Raw genomic sequence first — 22266 nt, 5'->3', positions numbered from 1 at the left:
GGGAGGCCAAAATGGCAAATGATGAACTCCCACAGAAATTTCTTGATGCTGGATGTGTTGATGGAGGCAACCGGTTTAGCTTCTACCCACTTCGTGAAGGAATCAATTTCCAAAATTAGAAACTTAACACGTCCAGGGGCTTCTGGGAATGGAACCATGATATCAATTGCCCACTTTTGGAACGGCAAAGCGGATGTTACCGGCACTAACTCATTTTTTTGACGCATGGTATTGGGGGGCATGGCGCTGGCATGAATCACGTTTTCTGATTTCTTACACTGCGTCTATGTGCATCCCCGGCCAATAGTACATCGCGCTTATTAGTTTGGCCACAACCATTCTTGGACCCGCATGAAGACCACAAATACCCTCATGAACTTCCTGTATTAAATAATTTGCATCCTTGGCGTCTACACATCTCAGGAGTGGGCCGGGGAAGGATCTGCGGTATAAGATACCATCTTGCACTTGGTAATTTAGGGCTTTGTGTCTCGTCTTCCGGTCCGCTGCTTTTTCATTCAGGAGGAGTCCTGATGTTAGATAAGCCATAATCGGTGTCATCCAGGATTCATCACCGGTTTGTATGACCAGTACTTGATGTTGCGGGATAGATGGATGATCGAGGACTTTTACACGGATGCCTTTTGCAAAATGTTCAAAGTTTGTTGAAGCTAATTTGCTGAGAGAATCCGCTGACTTGTTTTCACTTCGTTTAATGTGGATGACCTTGCAAGATGAAAATTGTAAAATCAAATCTTTTGCATGCGAGAGGTATGGAGCCATCACATTGTTTTTCGCCTTGTATGTCCCGTTGATCTGTCCTGCGATCAGCATTGAGTCTACCCATGCTTCCAAGTGTTTTACCCCAAGCATTTTGGATATCCGCAGACCTGCTAAGAAAGCTTCATACTCTGCCTCATTGTTAGTAATTTTGAAGTCCAATTTTAAGGCATACGTAAATTCGTGGCCTTCGGGATTAACCAATCTGAGGCCTGCGCATGATCCTACGTTACTTGAAGTTCCATCCGTGAACAGTGACCAGACCTGGTCTCGCTAAGGAGGTACCGGAGTTTGTTGTTCGATCAGACACTATTCTTCCTTGTTCTACGGGACTTCTGTAACGAAGTCCGCTAGCACTTGTACTTTGATTGCGGGTCTGGGTCTATACTCAATCGCATGCTCTCCCAATTGAATAGCCCATTTTGTCTATCGTCCAGACAGTTCTGGTTTACTCAGCACATTTTTCAACTTTTACCCTGTTAGCACATTGATTGGGTGGCCTTGAAAATATCTGCGGAGGCATCTGGCGGCATAGACCAGTGCCAGATCCAGCTTCTCAAGAATCGAATATCTGGTTTCTGGACCTGTCAACATTCTACTGACATACTAAATTGGTGTTTGGAGATTTTTCCTATCTGTCAGTGGCACGGCCCCAATGGAAATATTAGATACTGACAAGTACAATGTTAAAGGCTCTCATGCATGCTGTGCTGTTAGGGTAGGAAGTTCCATCAAACACCTTTTAACTTCTAAAAATGCTTTTTCTGCTTCCACAGTCCATTTGAAATGTGCCTTCTTTAGACAGTGCCTCAGAGTTAACATAAATGGGTAAGATTTTGCCGCGTGATTGGCCAAAAATCTGTTTAAAGCAACAAGCCTTCCATTAAGTGTTTGTACTTCTTTAAGGGAAGAAGGTGAGGGCATGCGGGACACTGCCTGAACCTTGTCTGGGTTTTCCTTAAAGCCCGTACCCATGACAATTACGCCTAAAAATTTTGCTTCCTCCATCCCAAAGGAACACTTACTAGGATTGAGCTTCATGTTGATCTTTCTTAGAGTACCAAAATGTTTCCACTATGTCGCGTAACATCTGATCCTCTTCAACACCCTTTATCACCAAATCGTCCATATAAACTTCTAGATTTTGCCTGATCTGGTCTTTAAAGGCCTCATCCATTAAACGTTGATATGTAGCACTCACGTTCTTTAATCCGAAAGACATCATCTTGTAACAAAATGTGCCTTGATCTGTGCGAAATGTTGTTTTATCCTCATCACCTGCCCCCATGCGGATCTGGTGATAACCTTTGTAGGCATCAAGGAAGCATTTAAACTTGAACGGGGAAACTGCATCCACTTTAAGATCAATCTCCGGCAGCGGATAACAGTCCTTGGGGCATGCTTTGTTTAGATCTTTAAAATCTATACACATCCGCCATGTTCCGTTTCTCTTAGGAACAATGACTGGATTAGCAACCCAAGTTTGGTACTGAATTTCATGGATGATCCCAGAATTCAATAAGTCTTGGACTTGTTCGTACATGGCATTTGTCTGTTTAGGACCCATCTTTCGTTTCTTTTGGACAATCGGTGTGAATGCCGGATTTACCCGCAGCTTGTGTTCTGCAATCCTCCGCGGGACACCAGTCATATCTGTGGGTTGACAAGCAATGATGTCCATGTTTTTTTAACAACTGTTTCAGAAATGTCCTTACTATCTTGGAGATAACAGCCCAAATGTTATCGTTTGGTCCGAAAACTTTTTGTTCAACACCCACTTCTCTGGTTCAATTATCTCAATTTTATTTGGCACCTTTCTAGGCTTTGAACTTTCCGTTGTGAAACAATGACTGTTTATGTGGATGATTGCTACCCCGGTGCGGGTCGGAACCCCTACCACGCCATGACCTGTGGAAGGGTGAGCATTGAAATCACCAATTGCCTCACGCCCTAAAACCAAGAATTCAACGTCTTCAGTTCGTGAATGTGTTTCATCACTGAGTGTGACAGGAAAAGAAATTACCCCTTGTGGATGCATCACTTCGCCTCCAAAGCCAGACACAGGTGTGTGAATTGGCTTCATCCTCACCTTGTCTTCCTTGTCATGTTGTTCGAAACGTTGTTCATACATTATCTCTGACGTACTTCCAGTATCAAAAAAGACATAATGTGAACGGTAATGAACTATGAGGGGAATGATTAACATCGAGTTTTTGTTGCACGAACACCCTTTGACCCGTGGGAAAATTACGGGTTCATTCTTACACACTTCCTCATCAATTTCTTGCCTCTTTCCTCCAACTATGCGCCCTCCTTGAATCATGTGAACATTCAAGTCTCTGACCAGCTTTTTAGGCGGGCCATGATTGTCTTGTGAGGAAGCTTTTCCAGACCCTTGCCTCACATGTTTGACAAAGTGTCCAAGCTTTCCAGACTTGACCGCTGCTTCAATTCAGCCCTCAAGGCCAAACACTCATCCGTGTTATGACCGATTTCATCATGGAACATGCAATGTTTCTTGGGGTTGAGGAATGTTCTTTTCATGATTGGCTGAGGCTACTTGAATTTCACGTTCTCAGTGGTGAGAATTTCCGAGGGAGTCTTTGTCAATGGGGTCCAACTGTTGGTAACTTGCGTTGAGGCGCTTGCTTTGCTTTTGTTGCCTATTAGTGACCTTGCATCAAACTGCTTCATTGTATCCGCGGAAGGTTGAAGCCTTGACAAAATTGATCCCTTGGCTTCTCTATTCGGCCGTGGATTATGAAATTCTACTTTTGGGGTTTGCTTTGGGTTGTCAGACTCCAAGGTCTTTTCGGTTCTTGCAAACAGTTTTGCGGCAGACATTATTTCATCCCAGGTCTTGGGCATTCCATCTCTACCAGTTAAGGTGCGGATCAAGGCATTTCTTCACACATTCTTGCGGAAGGCTCCCCTCAACATGTCTTCACTGATCCCTCCAATGTTAAGACTTTCGTCGTTTAACCGAGAAAGGAAGTCTTCAGTAGACTCATTGTCCCATCTAACAACGTCCAATATTTCAGAAGGATCGCGGGTGTGCTTCTTTTGTTGACTAAAGTGTTGAGAGAATTTAGCCACCAGGTCGTCCCAACTCTTGATTTTCCCATCTGGCAATTTTTCAAACCATTCGCGTGCCGCTCAAGTTAATGTCAATGCAAACATGTGACACCAGTAGGGAAGAGTCCAACCGCTGACTCCTCCCACTTCCACGAAGTTCAATAGGTGATCACTAGGATTTGCCATTCCATTGTACCTTACAATGACGTAGGAATTTTCGCATTAACTGGGAATGGAGCTGTTGCAATACGCGCTATGAATTTTGACTTCTCAGCAAAGGCTGCTGGACGGTATGGTTTTGTGAAGTCGTCTTCCGCATCACTGTGGTACTCAGTATGGCGAACTACCGTACGCGGGTGACTAGTTCCCTCTCGTTCATGAAGCCTGCTATCTCCGTTGAAATAACTGACAACACTTGGACGGTATGTTGGATCATAACTTTCATATTCATCTCTGTAGGGGGCTCGTGCATGACCATGCGAGTACGATCACACCCCCACCTTTCAAAATCATCTTCCGGAGACATCTCCGTCTGAAGGCTATCACTCATCTGACTCCTCCTCACCGTAGTGGGAGGAGATGGAGATCTACTGGGAGTCTCTACATAAAGCAAAGTAAGGGAACATATTCGCTCTTCACGAACCATGCGCTCGTACTCAGCTAAAGCATTTTCTTGCTGAATACGTAACCAGTCCTCGGGGAACTGAATTCCTCCAGCTCCGGAGCTACGACGGTAAAGTCTATTCGGTTCGAAATTATCAGATCCGTCTTTCAGACCTAATTCTGTGCGGGCCCGGAGAGTTTCCGCCATGACACGTCCTAAGTCACCCGGAGTTGGGCCTCCAGGTGCTTCGACATCAATAGTACGTCTAACAGTTGCCGGAGTTTCCATCGGCCCTTCTATAGATTGACTCATATCGTTCTAACCAACAAAAAATTATCACAGTTCTAACACAAGCACGGATGACGCCAATGAAGAAGCACGCACCTATTCCCCAAAGGGCTTAGATCCGATGAGTCCACAGGGTACGGGTCAAATACTATCCAACTAACGATACGAGTCCGATCTCCCAAAGTCCAATGACAAAAACCTACAAAACAACCACTGTGAGCTCGTTACGTGAAGGACAAGAGGGGGGGGGGGGCTTCTCGTAACCACCCTTCGGCGTGAGAATCAATACAATTCCGTCAGAGAGAAAGTACTTAAGTATTTAGAGTAGATAGTTGGGAGTGAATGCATACCTCATGGAGATTGTGAAGGTATTTATAGCCTAAGGATGAGGGAATGTGATTGGCCCAGTTGTCCCTTTCTAGAAGATGCTCTTGTAACCGTCTAGACACGTGTCCACATATGATAGGGTGATCTATACGGCCCATGTGCATGGTTGTAACAACCTGGACACGTGCCCGTATGTGATAGGACGAGCTAAACTTGGCCATGTGCATGGTTATAACAACCTAGCCAATTGTCCTTCTTCTATTGGCTGATGGGTCACGTGCTCTCCAAGTAAGGATCTTAGTAAATCTTCTAGAAGAGAGTTGGTTAATAACAGTTGTCCTATGACATTGCCTTCTGGCCATCCTTGTGGGTGGGAACAGTACCCTGCGGATGACTTCTAAGGGCGTTAAGATCCTCCCGCATATAGTCTCTAGGCTATATTGTTTTTCTTCCTTTCTCTTGAGTTATGCGGGTGATTTATATGTCCCGCGGGTGACATATGAGGGGGTCCCCACTTACCGGGTATTTGGGTCTTTTTGGTACCCTACCTCTATACTATCTATCTATCTATCTATCTATCTATCTGTCTGTCTGTCTGTCTATCTATGTGTCTGTCTATCTGTCTTTCTATCTTTTGTATGTAAATTTGTAAAAATTTTTCAAATATGTCACAATTATAGGGGGAGAAAATGAGTTCATGGAATTCAACCAAAAAATTTTATTCTTTATGTTTAAGAAAAAACCTAAAAGATTTTATTTTTTAAGTTTAAGAAAAACCAAAAATATTTTTCTTTAATAAAATCAGAAATTGTTTCAAAAAGAAGTCTCTCATGTTTAGAGGGAGCTTGTAAAATTTGTTATTTTTAGAGATCGATCCGACCTTTTGGAAAATGGTAAAATATTGTCCCTAACATTCCTAACACATGAAAATAGTAGATCAGAATCCAACAAGATCATTGTTTGATGTGTAAATAGGCTTGAAAAATGAGTTAGTTTCAGAGTGATACAAACTTAATTATACGCCTATGTTAGTGGATGAACGTTAATGAAACGGTTGCTTGTCTCTATTTAAAGTTATATCTATGAAGGCAGACGTGTAAATACCATGTCATACCCAAACCTCACTTTACCTGATCATTGTTGTCTTATATAGTAATGTGCCTGCCCTAAGAGTCAGAAAAAGAGTCAGATAAGAAAAGGAAAAAAAAGAAAAAAAAAGAAAAGAAACATATATGGTTTTTAAATTTCAACTTATTTTTTCCTTTATTTTTATTCAAGTCTTGAACTTTCTACGTTTGTAGGTATACAAGATCTGATTGTTAAGACCTTGGATCTTCGGCTTTATTTTATTTTCTTTCTTCATGTTCGAGTCTTGGACTTTCTATGCGCGATAACATGCATAGCTGGATTATGGTTTGACTTTCTTTAACACAACTATCACGTGTGATAACGAAGCAGCGGTATGTGTTGTCAAAAACCGGTCCAACGCTCTAAGAAAATATATATATTAACATACGAATGCGTTTCATTCGTGATTGGTATGAACGGAAACTTGTTAATATTGAAAGGGCCCACACATATTACAACTTTTCCTACCTTTTCATTAAAGCCTTTGATCGTGCCCAATTTCTATATCTTGTAGAGTCATTGGGTATACTATGTTTTGATTGAGTCTCCTTTATCTTTTTGTATGCTTAAAATTGTAAAATATGTCATCATTTTAGAGGGAGAAAATGAATTGAGTTAAACTCATCAAAAATATTTTACTTAGTTTAAGAAAAACAAAATTAAGTCACTTGATTTACCAAAAATGTATTATATTTTATTTCAAATTTTTACCTTCTTATTTATGAAAATTAGAAAAGTTTCAATATATTTTATCTCATTTAAAGTGAGCTCTTACGTAGAGGGAATCAGATAATATAAAATTATAATATTTTGAGAAATCGATCCGACCTTTGTAAAATGACAAGATGTTGTCTTTAATAATCCTAGCACATGAAAATAGTATATCAAAAGCCAACAAGATCGTAACTTGATGTGTAGATAGACTAGACAAATGAGTAAGTGTTAGAGTGATATAAATTAAATTACCTGCCTATGCTAGTGGTTTTACATTTATGAAGCAGTTACATTTGAATTGATTGACAACGATTTGATGGCTGATATATTCTTACAGATATTCTACCTAGAATCATATCATTCCTTTCTTAGAACCCTAATGATTTTTGTTTTGTAATCGACTTACTATTAATGGAAATATTTTGAGTATTCGTGTGTGTGTGTCTTTATTGTGTCCTTTAAGCAACAATTAGTGTGTCATTGATTTTGCCTTTAATAAACTATTATTCTTTTCCAATCTAGCCCCGTCATTAACCTTCTTGTCAACACTATTTGTGTAGGTTACGACAAAGATGGATTGAGTAATCCATCGGGACCGACCCTTATTGTTATAATTTTATAATCATCACAAATGGATCCCTCTCCATCGGTAATCCATATTTTTCTTTTTAAATTATGTTTGATTTTGACCTTGTACCTTGTTAGTCCCGTCGAGATTGTTCAAAGATTAAAATGGAGTTTTATGTGTTGTTGTTGGCTCAAATCCTTGTTGCAAACTTGTTATCGATGTCCTAAGGTATGTTGTTGTTGATTTAATTGAGTTTTTTACTTTAATTTGTACAATTTTTGGATTTAGGTCACTTTCAAACCATTTTGAGTCTAATTGACTTTTATTTAGTGTTTGTTTGTAAAAAGGGACTGACAGAGACGTGTATCGGGGTCAAATGGACCCAGATGTGAATAAAATTTTTGATTTGGACAAAATGTTTTATTTGATTCGAGTTCAATTTGAATCGGATAGAGTTCATAAGCCATTCAAATCAAATTCAAATTCGATTTGAATCAAATATGGTTACTTTCTCTAAGTCAAAACGAATCGAATCGAAACTGTTATCAAACCATTTGAATCGAATTTGATTCTAATAGAATCGAATTTCAAACGAATCGAATCGAGTTCGAGATTCGATTCAATTCATTTGATAATGATTAGATTTGTTTCAAACTCGATTCGATTCTTTCACAGTGGACAATCTCTAAATGTTAATTGACGTGTGACAGATGATGCTCCTTTAATGTAACTCACAACTAAGCTTTAAATTTATAAAACGAAAATCCTAACGAATCCACACACAACCGGCAAGTGTACCGATCACTAATAGTATAGACCTAAGGAAGTCCGAGCATCGAACACAAGGACACTTGAAAACGTATTTAGTACTTAACCCTAACCAAGACTCACCTAAGAATAATATTGGTTAAATTATTTTTTTATATTATCTATTTGATCTAACTTACTTTAGCAAACTTAATTAACTAAACTTAAAATGACTAGACGAAACTATAAGAATAAGAATTATCAATGGAGAAAACGTCTACCTAGGTAAGAATCCTATTGAAGGTATAATAAGCTAATGGATTGAAGAATCTCACGACACCTGTTCCTAAGGATGACACAACTAAGGTTCACTCAAGAAAGATAGATCACCCCTCGGTCTCACTAACAAACCCTAACTTACACTTAGTTAATTTTAAGAACAAAACTGGAAAACGAATTGTAAAAGTGTTCTAACACCGACTCTCCTTTCAGACTCACCGACAAACAACCTAATGGAGACGAATACTACGCAACCAAGGATAGAGGAACAATTTAGTTTAACCCAAACCGACAAGAACCGAACCCACTCTTGCGCGATTCTAATCTTAACAAGTAAAAGCTATGAGACGACCCTACTTCCTATCACCTCTCGGTCTCTAAGAAGGTGTCTACCCGCTGTTTTTAACTAATTAATATACCCACTTAAACCCTACGGTTGATCACCCCGCAAACAATATCTAAACACAAAGTAAAGAGCTCAAACAAGCTAAAATTAACCAAAACCGATTCAATCAATCAAAGCAAGAGGTAATTAAGTATAATAATAAAAACAAAGCCAATAAACACAACCTAATTCAATGCTAAACCAAATTTTTCATTAACAATTCAAGTCATGATCATCAACAATCCAATTTACTCATTAAAACCTAACAATAATCATCTAACCTAGGTAGAACTAACTAGTTTAGCCTAACATTAGTTTTGGACAGCGGCTAATATTCAAGTTAAACATCATAAACATCAACATAAACTTAAGTAAACTCATTCAAGATTCAATAATAATCAAACACAATTCAATCTTCAACTTACGTGCAAAACAATCCAACATAAAAGATCAAATCAACTAGTTAGGTTTCTTGAACAAAAGAACAAAGTTTATGAGTGATTACTTAATGATTATGGCTGAGTTTATGAGTGTATATGACCCCTAGCTGCTGTATACAACCCTCCTTGGTGTTCTTCTTCTTCTCCCAGCCGTCCTCTAGCCAAAACACAGCCGCCACCAAAGCTTTTTTTCTTTCTTTTCCCTTACTAATTTCCGATCGGACCGGGCTGCCAAGTTCGGGTTTTTGTTTTTTTTTATTTTGCTTGATATAATATGGAAGATAGGCTTCTAACTTGTGGGCTTGGGTCGGGCCTTGACTTGTAGTATTCAAAGTAGATCAAATAAGCCCCTAGAGTCTTCAAATTTGACACTTTTCTTCATTAAACTCAAACCTACAAGTAATCATCTATCTTTGTAAAATCAAGTAAAAACAAGCTATAACTCTTAATAATTAAACTATTTAAGCACTTAATTCATGATAAAACGATAAGGAAAGTAAGTGTTTTTTACAACACATCAAACATCCCCACACTTAAGTCTTTTTCGTCCCTGAAAAAGTTTAATGCAGTTGGATCAGAATCGGAAAATACAGTCTTAAAAACATATAGGTTAATTTTTTAAAGCTTAGAAGAACACAAAAACCGCGATCACCGATATTGTTTTCCACTTAAACCCAAGCCTTATTCTTTACCAGGACAAATAACATCTGACAATAATATTAATCAGTGGTTTACACAATTAAGACCCGCTTAATTTCAGATTTTACCGGACCAGACCACCCCAAATTGACTAAAACCTCACAATTAGCGAAATTAAAACTTTTGTTGCTCTATTTTTTTCTTGAATAGTTAAGACGATCAAGGGTATTGTTTATCCACCTAAGCTTAAGCATCAAAGTCTACCAAGAAGCCATTAGAAACGATTAAGGTTCAATTAATTAATAGCTAGTGTTCCCCACAATATGACATACCCCCGTTATCAAGCAATACACCGAAACCATCACCATAGGTGAGTATACAAAATTTCATCTGTAGGGCTTACATGTAGCGTGTCCCTTGTGGTCCGTTTCTTAATGGTAATGAGACGCGAGCAAGGGGACCCCACATGGCTAACAGCGTGGATGATCAAGTCTGTAGTGTATTTGTACTTTTGTACTTTTGTGATCATGTTTATAGACTTATAAGGGTTTGATCTTTTTGGCTTTATTTTAAATATTCACAACCCCACTTAGGAATTGTGAATAACCAGATGAATTTATTGCATACAGACCCATGGTCTCCGGACCCGAAGCATCCCATCAATACAAGATTTAAGGTTATAAAACCATACGCCAATGAGGTGTAAAACACTAAACTAGCAGTTTAAGATTTATATTACAGGCTACACGGCATACTCTAACGTTAAACCTACCCAAGCATCATATGAAAGCGTATTCAAATTTTTTAAACTCGTGATATTTCCACTTTTTCATACCAAAATTTGAGGCTTGAGTATGACCCGACCTTTCATTACTTATTTTCACGGACAAAACGCTTTACCCAAAAAATTTCCGTTTTAACCATTCTATCAAATTTGCCCTTTCATTTTCAAGGCTGAGCCTACCGACACATCCCAGGTTAAGTGCATTTTCTTTTATTTATCTCATATTATTAGTAGTTTGAAAAACCGATTTCCGATAAATATCATCATCTCCCACTTTAACGCAAAAAAAAAACTAAATTCAAGGGACATTTTTCTTTAAAACTTTTTTTTAATATATAACTTCCAAGGTTTTAGTATTATTTTATTTTTCTTAAAAATGAAAACGTCAGTTCCCCATCCCCACACTTAAATTTCACATTATCCTCAATGTGAGACAAGGAAAAGACAAAACTAAACATAAAGAAAAATAAAGTGGAACAGACTCCCCTGGTATATGTGATCATGCAAGTGTGAGGTGAATCATGTTCCTCTCCCTCCTATTCGAACGCAAGCTTAAAAATCCTGTGCTCTCTATCAAGCTATAACTAACGAACGAAAGCGGCAATCCTTAAGCAAATTGCATCCCCACACTTGTTTAAAACTCCAGCTCATAAACCGTCATCAACCAATGAAGGAGTAACCTGCATGTAAGAGAAGAAACACCCAGAAAAACTCGAAAATAAAATAATAAGAAAAGATATTACCGGGTTGCCTCCCGGGAAGCGCTAAGTTTATTGAATAGTCTTCAGCCAGATTCGCTCCCGAAACCTCAATCAGGAGGCTTCTCCTTTATCCTCTTCCCATCAATGTTCCTCAAAGCTCTCCTCTTACAATTGGTCGGGAAGAAACCAATTGCACAACTCTCATGGGCCCGACCATATGAATTAAACTCGTCCCACCAACTCTAGAATTCCCCCAAAAATGATCCCCTAAAGTGAAACGGGAGTGACGAACTCTTCTGCACACCATGATCTTTGAGCCTAGATATCCTCCTTATTCTTTTAGCCAACTTTTTAAACCTCAACACGTCCTGAATGGAGATTGAGTATGGTTCATGTTTTGGTTTTTTACATTCAAAGTGCAATGGTGGAAAGACTGATTCACCAACCACCTCATGGCTCTCCTCACAAGGCTCATTCTTGATCCCCGCACTTGGCTCGTTATACAACAAATCCTTATGAAACTTCAAATCGCCAAGTGGGTCAAACTCTCCTTCATCTGTCATGGTGAAATCCATCAACTCTTCACCAAACTCATCCTTAAATTCTTCCTCCCAAGAGGGAACATACTTCTCTACTCTCTGTTCCTCCATTACAGTTTCTTCAATCTCACTCAGGGTTTCAAACAAAGATGGATTCAAAGGTGGAATATATTCCAAATCCTTTCTAATGGTGAACAATACATCGTCCATTATTGATTCCAATTATGGGGTTGGCTCTAATATATTTCCCGATAAGTCTTTATACCATAAGAAGTTCCCCATTTGATCATATGCAAATTGGTATGGAGGAGGCCTTACCACAAGTGATTCCTATGGAGCTTTCCATGCCTCGACTTCTATCCTCCTTCGCTCATAAGCATCATGTACCCAGTGATCTCCACCACACACTTTGCACATGGCGTTCCAACGTGTCGTCCGAACATATTTCCTGTAAAGAACACTCAACAGAAAAGGATCACGGGCACCAGATAAAAATAGAATAAAATACTTAAAATAAAATTAAACTAAAACTAAACTAATTAAAATAACTAATCTAATCTTATATACAAAAATACAATAGGTAAATCCTAACTCGGATCGTTCTCAATACGCCTCTAATCGTGTCCCCGGCAATGGCGCCAAAAACTTGATGTGTGACAGATGATTCTCCTTTTAAGTAACTCACAACTAAGCTTTAAATTTATAAAACGAAAATCCTAACGAATACACACACAACCGGCAAGTGTACCGGTCACTAATAGAACGGCCTAAGGAAGTCCGAGTATCGAACAAAAGGACACTTGAAAACGTATTTAGTACTTAACCCTAACCTAGACTCACCTAAGAATAATATTGATTAAATGCTTTTTGTATATTATCTATTTGATCTAACTTACTTTAACTAACTTAATTAACTAAACTTAACAAGACTAGACGAAACTATGAGAATAAGACTTATCAGTGGAGAAATCGTCTACCTAGGTGAGAATCCTATTGAAGGTATAATAAGCTAATGGATGGAAGAATCTCACGAAACCTGTTCCTAAGGATGACACAACTAAGGTTCACTCAAGAAAGCTAGATCACCTCTCGGTCTCACTAACAAACCCTAACTTACACTTAGTTTATTTTAAGAACAAAACCGGAAAATGAATTGTTAAAGTGTTCTAATACCGACTCTCCTCTCGGACTCACCGACACACTACCCTAATGGAGACGAATACTACGCAACCAAGGATAGAGGAACAATTTAGTTTAACTTATACTAGGTCAACAAATCGCTCACAAACCCAAACCCGACAAGAACCGAACCCGCTCTCGCGTGATCCTAATCCTAACAAGTAAAAGCTATGAGACGACCCTACTTCCTATCACCTCTCGGTCTCTAAGAAGGTGTCTACCCGCTGATTTTAACTAATTAATATACCCACTTAAACCCTATGGTTGATCTCCCCGCAAAACAATCTCTAAACACAAAGTAAAGAGTTCAAACAAGCTAAAATTAACCAAAACCGATTCAATCAATCAAAGCAAGAGGTAATTGAGTATAATTAATAAAAACACACCCAATAAACACAACCTAATTCAATGCTAAACCCAATTTTTCATTAACAATTCAAGTCATGATCATCAACAATCCAATTTACTCATTAAAACCTAACAATAATCATCTAACCTAGGTAGAACTAACTAGTTTAGCCTAACATTAGTTTTGGACAAAAGCTAATATTCAAGTTAAACATCATAAACATCAGCATAAACATAAGTAAATTCATTCAAGATTCAATAATAATCAAACACAAGTCAATATTCAAGTTACTTGCAAAACAATCCAACATAAAAGATCAAATCAACTAGTTAGGTTTCTTGAACAAAAGAACAAAGTTTATGAGTGATTACTTGATGATTATGGCTGAGTTTATGAGTGTATATGACCCCTAGCTGCTGTATACAACCATCCTTGGTGTTCTTCTTCTTCTCCCAACCGTCCTCTAGCCAAAACACAGCCGCCACCAAAGCTTTTTTCTTTCTTTTCCCTTGCTAATTTCCGATCGGACCTGGCTGCCAAGTTCGGGTTTTTGTTTTTTTTTATTTTGCTTGATATAATATGCAAGATAGGCTTCTAACATGTGGGCTTGGGTCGGGCCTTGACTTGTAGTATTCAAAGTTGAACAAATAAGCCCCTGGAGTCTTCAAATTTGACACTTTTCTTCATTAAACTCATAACCTACAAGTAATCATCCATCTTTGTAAAATCGAGTAGAAACAAGCTATAACTCTTAATAATTAAACTATTTAAGCACTTAAAACATGATAAAACTATAAGGAAAGTAAGTGTGTTTCACAACACATCATTAATAGTCTAAAAGGTTTCAAATTGATTATAACTTAAATCCAATCGAATATCTGAAATATCAATCTAATATAACTTAATTTCAATCGAATCAAATATCAAGATTCAATTTGATTCAATTTAGACTCGATTAGATTCATTTTAGACTCGATTTGATTAGTTTTATATTCGATTCAATTCATTTACACTTGGAACATTTTCTTTAAAATAATATCCAACTCGAATCTTTTAGACTAAACTCGATTCGATTCCTTTATACTTGGCAGTTTTCATAACAGTTTTAAAATTTGTTTTTATTTTTATTCTAATTGTTTTTTTTATATATTGTCTAAATTTTTTATTTTAATTTTCACTTTTTTTCAGTTTGTACACACACATACACACACACACACACACATATATATATATATATATCCTTGTTTATTTAATTCAATGATCAATTCTAATGATTTTCCTTAAGTTTTCTTATAGCAACACAACATGTATTGACCTCTTGATCATCTAAGAAAGAAAAAGCACACAAGGTGCTCACTTTAATGACCAAAGGGCTACGTGAATGCCCTCTGATGCATGCTATCTCCTCTAACCCGGAGATCCATAGTTGTTGGGTAGAAGAGTTTTGGACAAAGGTCAAAACTGTGAAGAATGGGGACTCTATTACTATAGAAGTGGCAGGAAAGAAGCTTACAGTTATGGAAGATGTTGCACGTCAAGCTCTAAACATCAAGGATGCCGCACATCACAATTTTGAGCGTATCCACACGAAAGATTTGGAGGTTTATGTTCAAATGTACGATGTGGTTTGGTAAATTTTGCGAAAAAATACATCTACCGGCGTATTGGAAGTTTCTATTTCACATTGTGGCTAATTGTTTGTCTGAGCAGAAGGATGGATTTGATAAGTTGAAGACATAGTGGTTTGGAGTGATGGCTTGCTTAACCAACAAAATGGAGTACAATTTCTCTCGGTGGTTCTTTTAGTGCATGCTGTAAATACCAAATTCAGATCTAATCAATCCATAATAGTATTCAGTTGTTTAGACCTCGGGTCTAGTTAATTGATATGTTCTTAGTTATATGATTGATAATAATAGTAGTAATAATAAGATTAAACAAAGAATTGAGCTAGATAGAGAATGGACAGAGATTCGGTATAATATATAATCAATACTTGAATTACTTAAAGGCTAAACAGCCTTATCGACGACGGAACCCAATTCTTTACACATCCCGTAACGAATTGGCTCCATTCGTTAACTTATATAACATAAAGGGAAAGCATAACGAATCAGTTATTCGTTATACCCCCATTCGTCAACATTCCATGACGAATAGGAAACATTGATAACGAATTATTGTCCATTCGTTAAACATCCTTAACGAATGGACATTACATATAACGAACTGGAATTGCATAGCTCGGTTGTAGTCTTCATGGCGCTCTATCAAAATCTTGTTCTCTAACAGCATGTCATTGTCGGTTTCGGATAAGTTAACGAGCCACATCGGGTCGATAACTCTAATAAAGCTGGTCTTCAAACCTTTACCCAGCACATTGACGACCTCGTCGGTACGATTATCATAGTATCATCGATTAAACGATAGGTGAAGACTCTGTGGATACGTCTTCACCAGTACATGCTTCATCGTTTTCAGCGGTTTAACCTTAAGCACAAGTTTTCTCCAACCCGTACGAGGATAAATCTCGTCAATGCGCTTACGGATTGGAAGTTGTGGCTTGAAGAATTTAAAACCACGCTTTACCTCGAAGAGCAAATGTTGGTGAAACCATTCTGCTCGACGATCTCCACCGCGATTAATAAATGGTCGACTCGCGAGGGTACAAACATCCCATCGCGGTAGTGAGAGAACGTCAGTGATATGCTGATAGTACTGAACCCCGTTCTCCCACTTGACAATACAAACCTTTAAATCAGAATCGTATAACCAAGAAACAATGTCACCTTTCACAGTTGACACATCTTTGAATGTTGTCTTCTGATTCACTTTGGCCCGTGCAAAAGCGTGCAGTTTCTGTTCTCAGTCAACATACCTGTAAGCCTCAATAATTTTACGAGCCTGTTTGCTACGATACTTAAACCAACCCAGAATATCAGCCTCAGTCAGATCAGCATCTCGTTCAGACATCTTGGCTTTATTCTTCGATATCTTCTCCAAATGATCTTCAGCAGCTTTAACATTTTCTTCAGTAAAAGTAGGAACACCCTGATCAACATTTGATCATTTATATAGATCAGGGTATTTCTCTGCTGTCACATCTTCGATCTCAATCTCCTAGTCTTCTTAAATAAACGACGTATTCCCATGTGGAATAGTCGTATCAAGTAATACTTCCTCGTCATTCACCACCTCCACGTCCTCCTCGGCATCCAAAGCGTTGAGTTCTTCATCATTCAGTCCTAACAGTAATGATATATGTTTGCGCGTTAGGGACTGATCGATAATCTGACCTTCTTCAATCTCATAAAGGTTAGTAGTGCTCATCACTACACCTTTCTTGAAGTCCATGAACAGAATGGTGTTGGCCTGGATCGACTCGATTGGTTGAGTGTTTGTCGAGTCATGATAAACCACCATTTGTCTATCATTTCCTTCACCACCGCTCGTACCAGCACCCGAGGATGAGCCGTGAGCTTTTTTTGGATCACTAACTCCAGTACCTAGAGCATCAGGATCGTCATCATCGTTCTTCAGCTTTTTCAGGACATCGTCTTCGCACGTAAGCTGAAGGATGAGATCCTCATGTTCCTTGATTTTCACCCCCTGATACGTGACAATCTCACGAAGCTCTTTCGTCTCCTTTTAGCAGTAGGATACGTAACCCATAATACGACGTTGATTAATCAGCATTTGCTCTTAAGCTTGACGATCGGCCGCCATTTGATTCTCGTAAATATGAATCAACTCAAGAGCATGTCTATTTGATTGGTTGGGGCAACGCATGAAATGTCGGAGGTACCGGCAGCACTGACCCTAAGGACGGCTGATTATCATAAATGAGACGTCCAAAGGAAGAGTAGACATCATCGTCGGTGTCGGAGGAACCACCGAAGCAGCAGTAGTAGGCCTTGCATCGTAGATAATACAGATTGTGGAATCATGCCAAGCCTTGGATCAGAGGTGAGCCTAGTCATCAAAGTTTATTCCGGGTTGCTAGTAGTAAGTGGCACCGCCGCACTTTGAGGTGCGGACGACCTTGGCTCAAGTGGAACGATTTCCACACCAGATCCATGTCGATCACGACGTTTGGGCGGTTTTTCAAACGCTAATGCTTTGCCCTTACGCTTTCGTTGTGTAGCATGAGAACTTGCTGCCACAACGTCGGCTTTTCGTTGGTCACCTCCCTGTCCACCATCACCACCTTCATTTCCATCATCACCACCTTCGTTCCCACCTGGTTCGGAATCCGAGTCATCATGGATCCAACGATCATTAGAAGGACATTCATATGCCGAGTTTGACAAATGACCAATCAAACGTGTGGTCCTCGGCGTGTCCTATCTATACGACTTCTTCCTCTTAACTCTATTAGCACTCATATGCTCGAGCTTCAACATGTCTTCTCTAAGCGTCAATTCAATCTACAAATTAGGAATAAGATCCTAAATGATCCGCTGAATGAATCAAGGATACGCAAGGAATTTACTGCATCGGTTTTTAACAAAGCAGTTTTCCTTGAGATGGTAGAAGATCATCTCCGAGAAATTGAAAGGTTTGTTCAAAATCAGAGCGACGAATGTCGATTGCAACATGATCCAGCACTCGTCGTATACACCCTTGCGTCCACCAAGGCAATATATAAGCACATGTAGTAGATACTTGTACGTGGGGCACAAGCTAGCCTTGTTGTGCATGGAACGTTCAAGGTCACCAGCATAGAACACACGACGAAACAATCTGAGGACAACCCCTTATCAAACTCACACGGGTTGTTCATATTGTCCACAAAACGTAGCACCCGTCTGACAATACCAGGTGTAATGATGATCGGCGTCTTGTTGACTTCAGCGACGATTTGGTTTTAAGACTCAATGTAACGAGCTGAATTCCAAAACGGTCAGACAATGCTGAAATGGATCTTCGTATCAACGGTAACAGCATAGCCTATACGAGATCGTCGTATAAAAGCAAGCATATCTTGAAATGTGTCCTCATCGGCAAAATTCTCCCCAACGAAAGTACAGATGTTATGATTTTTATCAAATGGCAACATCAGGAGTTCAGGCTCTTGAGGTTGCTGAACCTGTTGCTGCTCAGCCACGGGAGCATCCTGAACAATTTTGTCAGTCATAAGTGAAAATACATAAACTCGAGAATTAGTAAAAACAAACATTCAAACAATTTAAATTATTTAATAATTTTAATTTTTGGAATTTTCAAAATAATTCTAAGTGTCATTCTTTATAATTCTTGGCTCATTCATTATAACGAATCAGATCATTCTCTATAACGAATTGCTTAACTCATTATAAATATTTAAAGCAAATCATCCATAACGAATCATTAACGAAGGAGTAACGAATTAAGAAACGAATGTGAGTTAATTCTTTATCCATCCATACGAAGGAATTGATTCGTTATGATGAGCATAACGAATTGAACATGAATGGGTGTCCATTCGTTAACTTATAACGAATGGTCACCAATAATTAAGATCTTTGACTATCAGAAGTCAAAGTCAAAATTAATATGAACTCTGATAGTCAAACATGCACTATCATATTCAATTGATCCATGTTTGATGATGTAAGAACCAATAATGAACACGAATCGGCTCGCAATACACTTGCAAGTCGATGTATAGCAACCATTTTGATAGAAACTGTGTTTTAATTAGGTTTATGTTAAGGTTTGTTTATAAGTTAAAACTGACATTAAATTCAATCAATTGACCCATGAAATGGCAATGGATTTCGACAAAACCTATTGCGTTTTGATCGTGTATACCTTACGAGTATGAGATGATGTTAAAAACTGGTTTTAATGAAGGTCGATAATTCTGAAAATTTTGGGCAGAGTTTCTTTAGGGAAGAATAGTTTGTGAACGAATGAGATGGTTCGATCTCAAACTGTTAATTATATAAGACAAACTTTCACACATTCCAAGACAATGAATCAGCTAATTCGTTAATTCAAAATTAACTAATAAGCTAGTTTGTTATCTTATTCGTAAGACCCAGTAACGAATGAGTGTTTCGATAAAAATCATAACGATTTAATAACGAATTATAGTTACTTCGTGCTACATTCCTTATCAGTCAGATGATAAATGGAGTCATTCATTACAGAGTGGCGGAAGAGAATTAAGGATAACGAATTGGAGTAATTCGTTATCAAATGACCCTCGTTCGTTATCTAGAAAGATAACGAATGGAAAATAATTTAAAATTAAAATCCTTTTAAAATATTTTTCAATTTAAATTTAAGGAATTAATTAATGAATTAAATAATGCATCGAAACCCATGTCCCGATAAACTTTACCTTACGAATCTTACCCGATGTAGTAAGATATAATACCTTAAGATGTTTTACGCTTAAAAACACGTAACTTAAAATAATTTAAAATGAATTTAATAATAAATCGAAACCCGTGTCCCGATTAAGTTTACCTTACGAATCTTACCCGACGTAGTAAGATGCAATACCTTAACGTGTTTTACGCTTAAAAACACATAACTTAAAATCAAATAACTTAAAATGAATTTAAATAATATTTAAATAATAAATAATATAAGAAAAAAATAAAAATAATAAAATCTTTTTGGTATTTTCCTTTTTCTTTTCTAATATTTACATTTAAACATGAAAAGAAAAATAAAGTAGAAAACAAAATATCTTTGTATTTTTGAATGTTTTATGAAAGCAGTAATGTTTTTGTGAGTTTAAGCAGAGAATTTTATTGACTAAATTGTCATTCCATCTCAGTTTTATATTTCATCGTTATTATGACTGGCGTTAAGTCGGTCATTGATATTGTTGTTCACTTAAATCTTATAACAAACTTTCAAGTATTTTTGTGATATGATTAAATGTTCAATTAAATCACATAATATCAGAAACTATCAGCCTGTAATCTCGGTTCAAGCTTAATTTTATTTTTTCGTGTCACCCAAAATTGACTTAAACCATTATGCTGTCGATCAAAATTTTAGAATTTTTATACATATTTTTAATGATGCACCAAGATTCTTTTACTATGAATGAGTGTGCACGAGTCCATCTGTAGGCTTACATACATTGTGTCCCTTAGGGTCCGTTTCTTATTGGTATTAAGACGCACGCAAGGGAAGAACAATATATGACTAATAGTGGATTTTGATCAAGTTAGTAACTCAATTTGTATGATGTACAACATTGATCAAGTTTAATGACTATAGGTTTGCTCTAAAAGCTTTTGAAATATTCATGCTAATGAATACCTAGATGATTAAGCCGCATAAAAACTCACAGTGTCCAGAACACGAATGCTTTTTATTCAAACCTATTGTTTTGGTGATAAGACAAACATAAGGCTTGAGTAGAAAAAAATTTACAAATAGGAAATACTAAATGGGTGTAATGGTTTATAGGAGAGATAAAAGTTTTTTGGGTTTCTAGGTGTTCCGCCATTTGAAATGGCGGAACCGACCATGATTGGAGAACCTGCCATCTCGGGACCTGGCTCTTATTTTGGTGTTCCGCCATTTCAAATGGCGGAAGTGAAATATAAACCATATGTTCCGCCATTTGAAATGGAGGAACACAATTTTTACCCCTTATAGGCTGCCCCTATTCATTTTTCTCACTTCCGCCATTTGAAATGGCATTGTGAACAGTATAATCTTGACACATCTGACGAGGGCTGTTGACCAAAACTATTAATTTCCACAATTTGAAATGGCGAATGTGAATAGTACCGACAACTTATGACGTGACATGACCTTTCTGGCAACTTTTTGACCACACTATTCACTTCCTCCATTTCAAATGGCGGAAGTGAACAGTGACTTTATGACACCTTTTTATGCGTGTTTTCTTGACCACATATTTAAACTAACATACTATTTAATATACTATTCACTTATGCCATTTCAAATGGCGTAAGTGAACAGTAAAATTTATAAATAAAAATATATTATTACTTTATTAATAAAAATATCATACGTAATTAAAACTCAAAAAAGTATATTTTAAATAGGCGTTTTAATTTGTTCAGTAACCATACCTATAAATTTTTTTTGAAAATGACAAATATGACAAATCGGCGTTTCAGTGCGTCTTCACGCAATGTTTACGACCATACCTATAATTTGTTTATTAGCCATGCCTTTAATTTAAATAGGTATAAAGTATCATAGGTATAAAGAATATTTGAAAATGACAAATAAGTTGGTTGTGGCTCAATGTTAGAGCACTCACTTTATAAGTGAGAGGTAGGGGGATCAAACCTCACTACCACCAACTTATATGGGAGATATGAGGGATGACCCTGGCTTCCCAAGGTTCGAGTCCTGCTCTCACCCGGTTTTACCGGCTCCTCGCTGTCGTGTCGTTTGGCGGGCGTGGGGGGTCGAGTTTTATCTGGTGAATCCCTCAACAGGTGGACCGCTAGGGCTCCGTCCGTCCGGACTAGTGGCCGGCTCGGGCTACCATTAGCCAATGGGGGGCGCGTACGGGGTACCCGGCGTTACTTAGTTTGCCGTTCAAAAGAAAAAAAATAGGTATAAAGTATCATTGGTATAAAGTATTTAAGGTATAATTTGTTTAGTGTATGGCTACTTAACAAATTATAGGTATGGCTAATAAACAAATTATAGGTATGGTCGTAAACACTCACCCGAAGACGCACTAAAATACCGATTTGTCATATTTGTCATTTTCAAAAAAATATTATATGTATCGTTACTAAACAAA

At 37.8% G+C, this 22266-nt stretch overlaps 1 protein-coding gene across 1 annotated transcript; it reads right to left on the bottom strand.

The window, feature by feature from the left end:
- Positions 1 to 273: 273 nt before the first annotated feature.
- Positions 274 to 834, bottom strand: LOC143613117 (uncharacterized). Its single transcript, XM_077086917.1, has one exon. The coding sequence runs from the start codon at positions 832 to 834 to the stop codon at positions 274 to 276; it is 561 nt and encodes a 186-aa protein (XP_076943032.1).
- Positions 835 to 22266: the final 21432 nt, after the last annotated feature.

This window comes from Bidens hawaiensis, unplaced genomic scaffold (assembly GCF_021521415.1).
Source record: "Bidens hawaiensis isolate Kalapana, Puna unplaced genomic scaffold, B.hawaiensis_p1.1 tig00036706_1, whole genome shotgun sequence".
NCBI lineage: Eukaryota > Viridiplantae > Streptophyta > Magnoliopsida > Asterales > Asteraceae > Bidens > Bidens hawaiensis.
This window is presented reverse-complemented; position numbering and strand designations above follow the sequence as displayed.

What these genes read in the sequence shown, in the direction of transcription:
- LOC143613117 (XM_077086917.1), bottom strand. Translation starts at nt 834, where the DNA reads ATGCTGATCGCAGGACAGATCAACGGGACATACAAGGCGAAAAACAAT.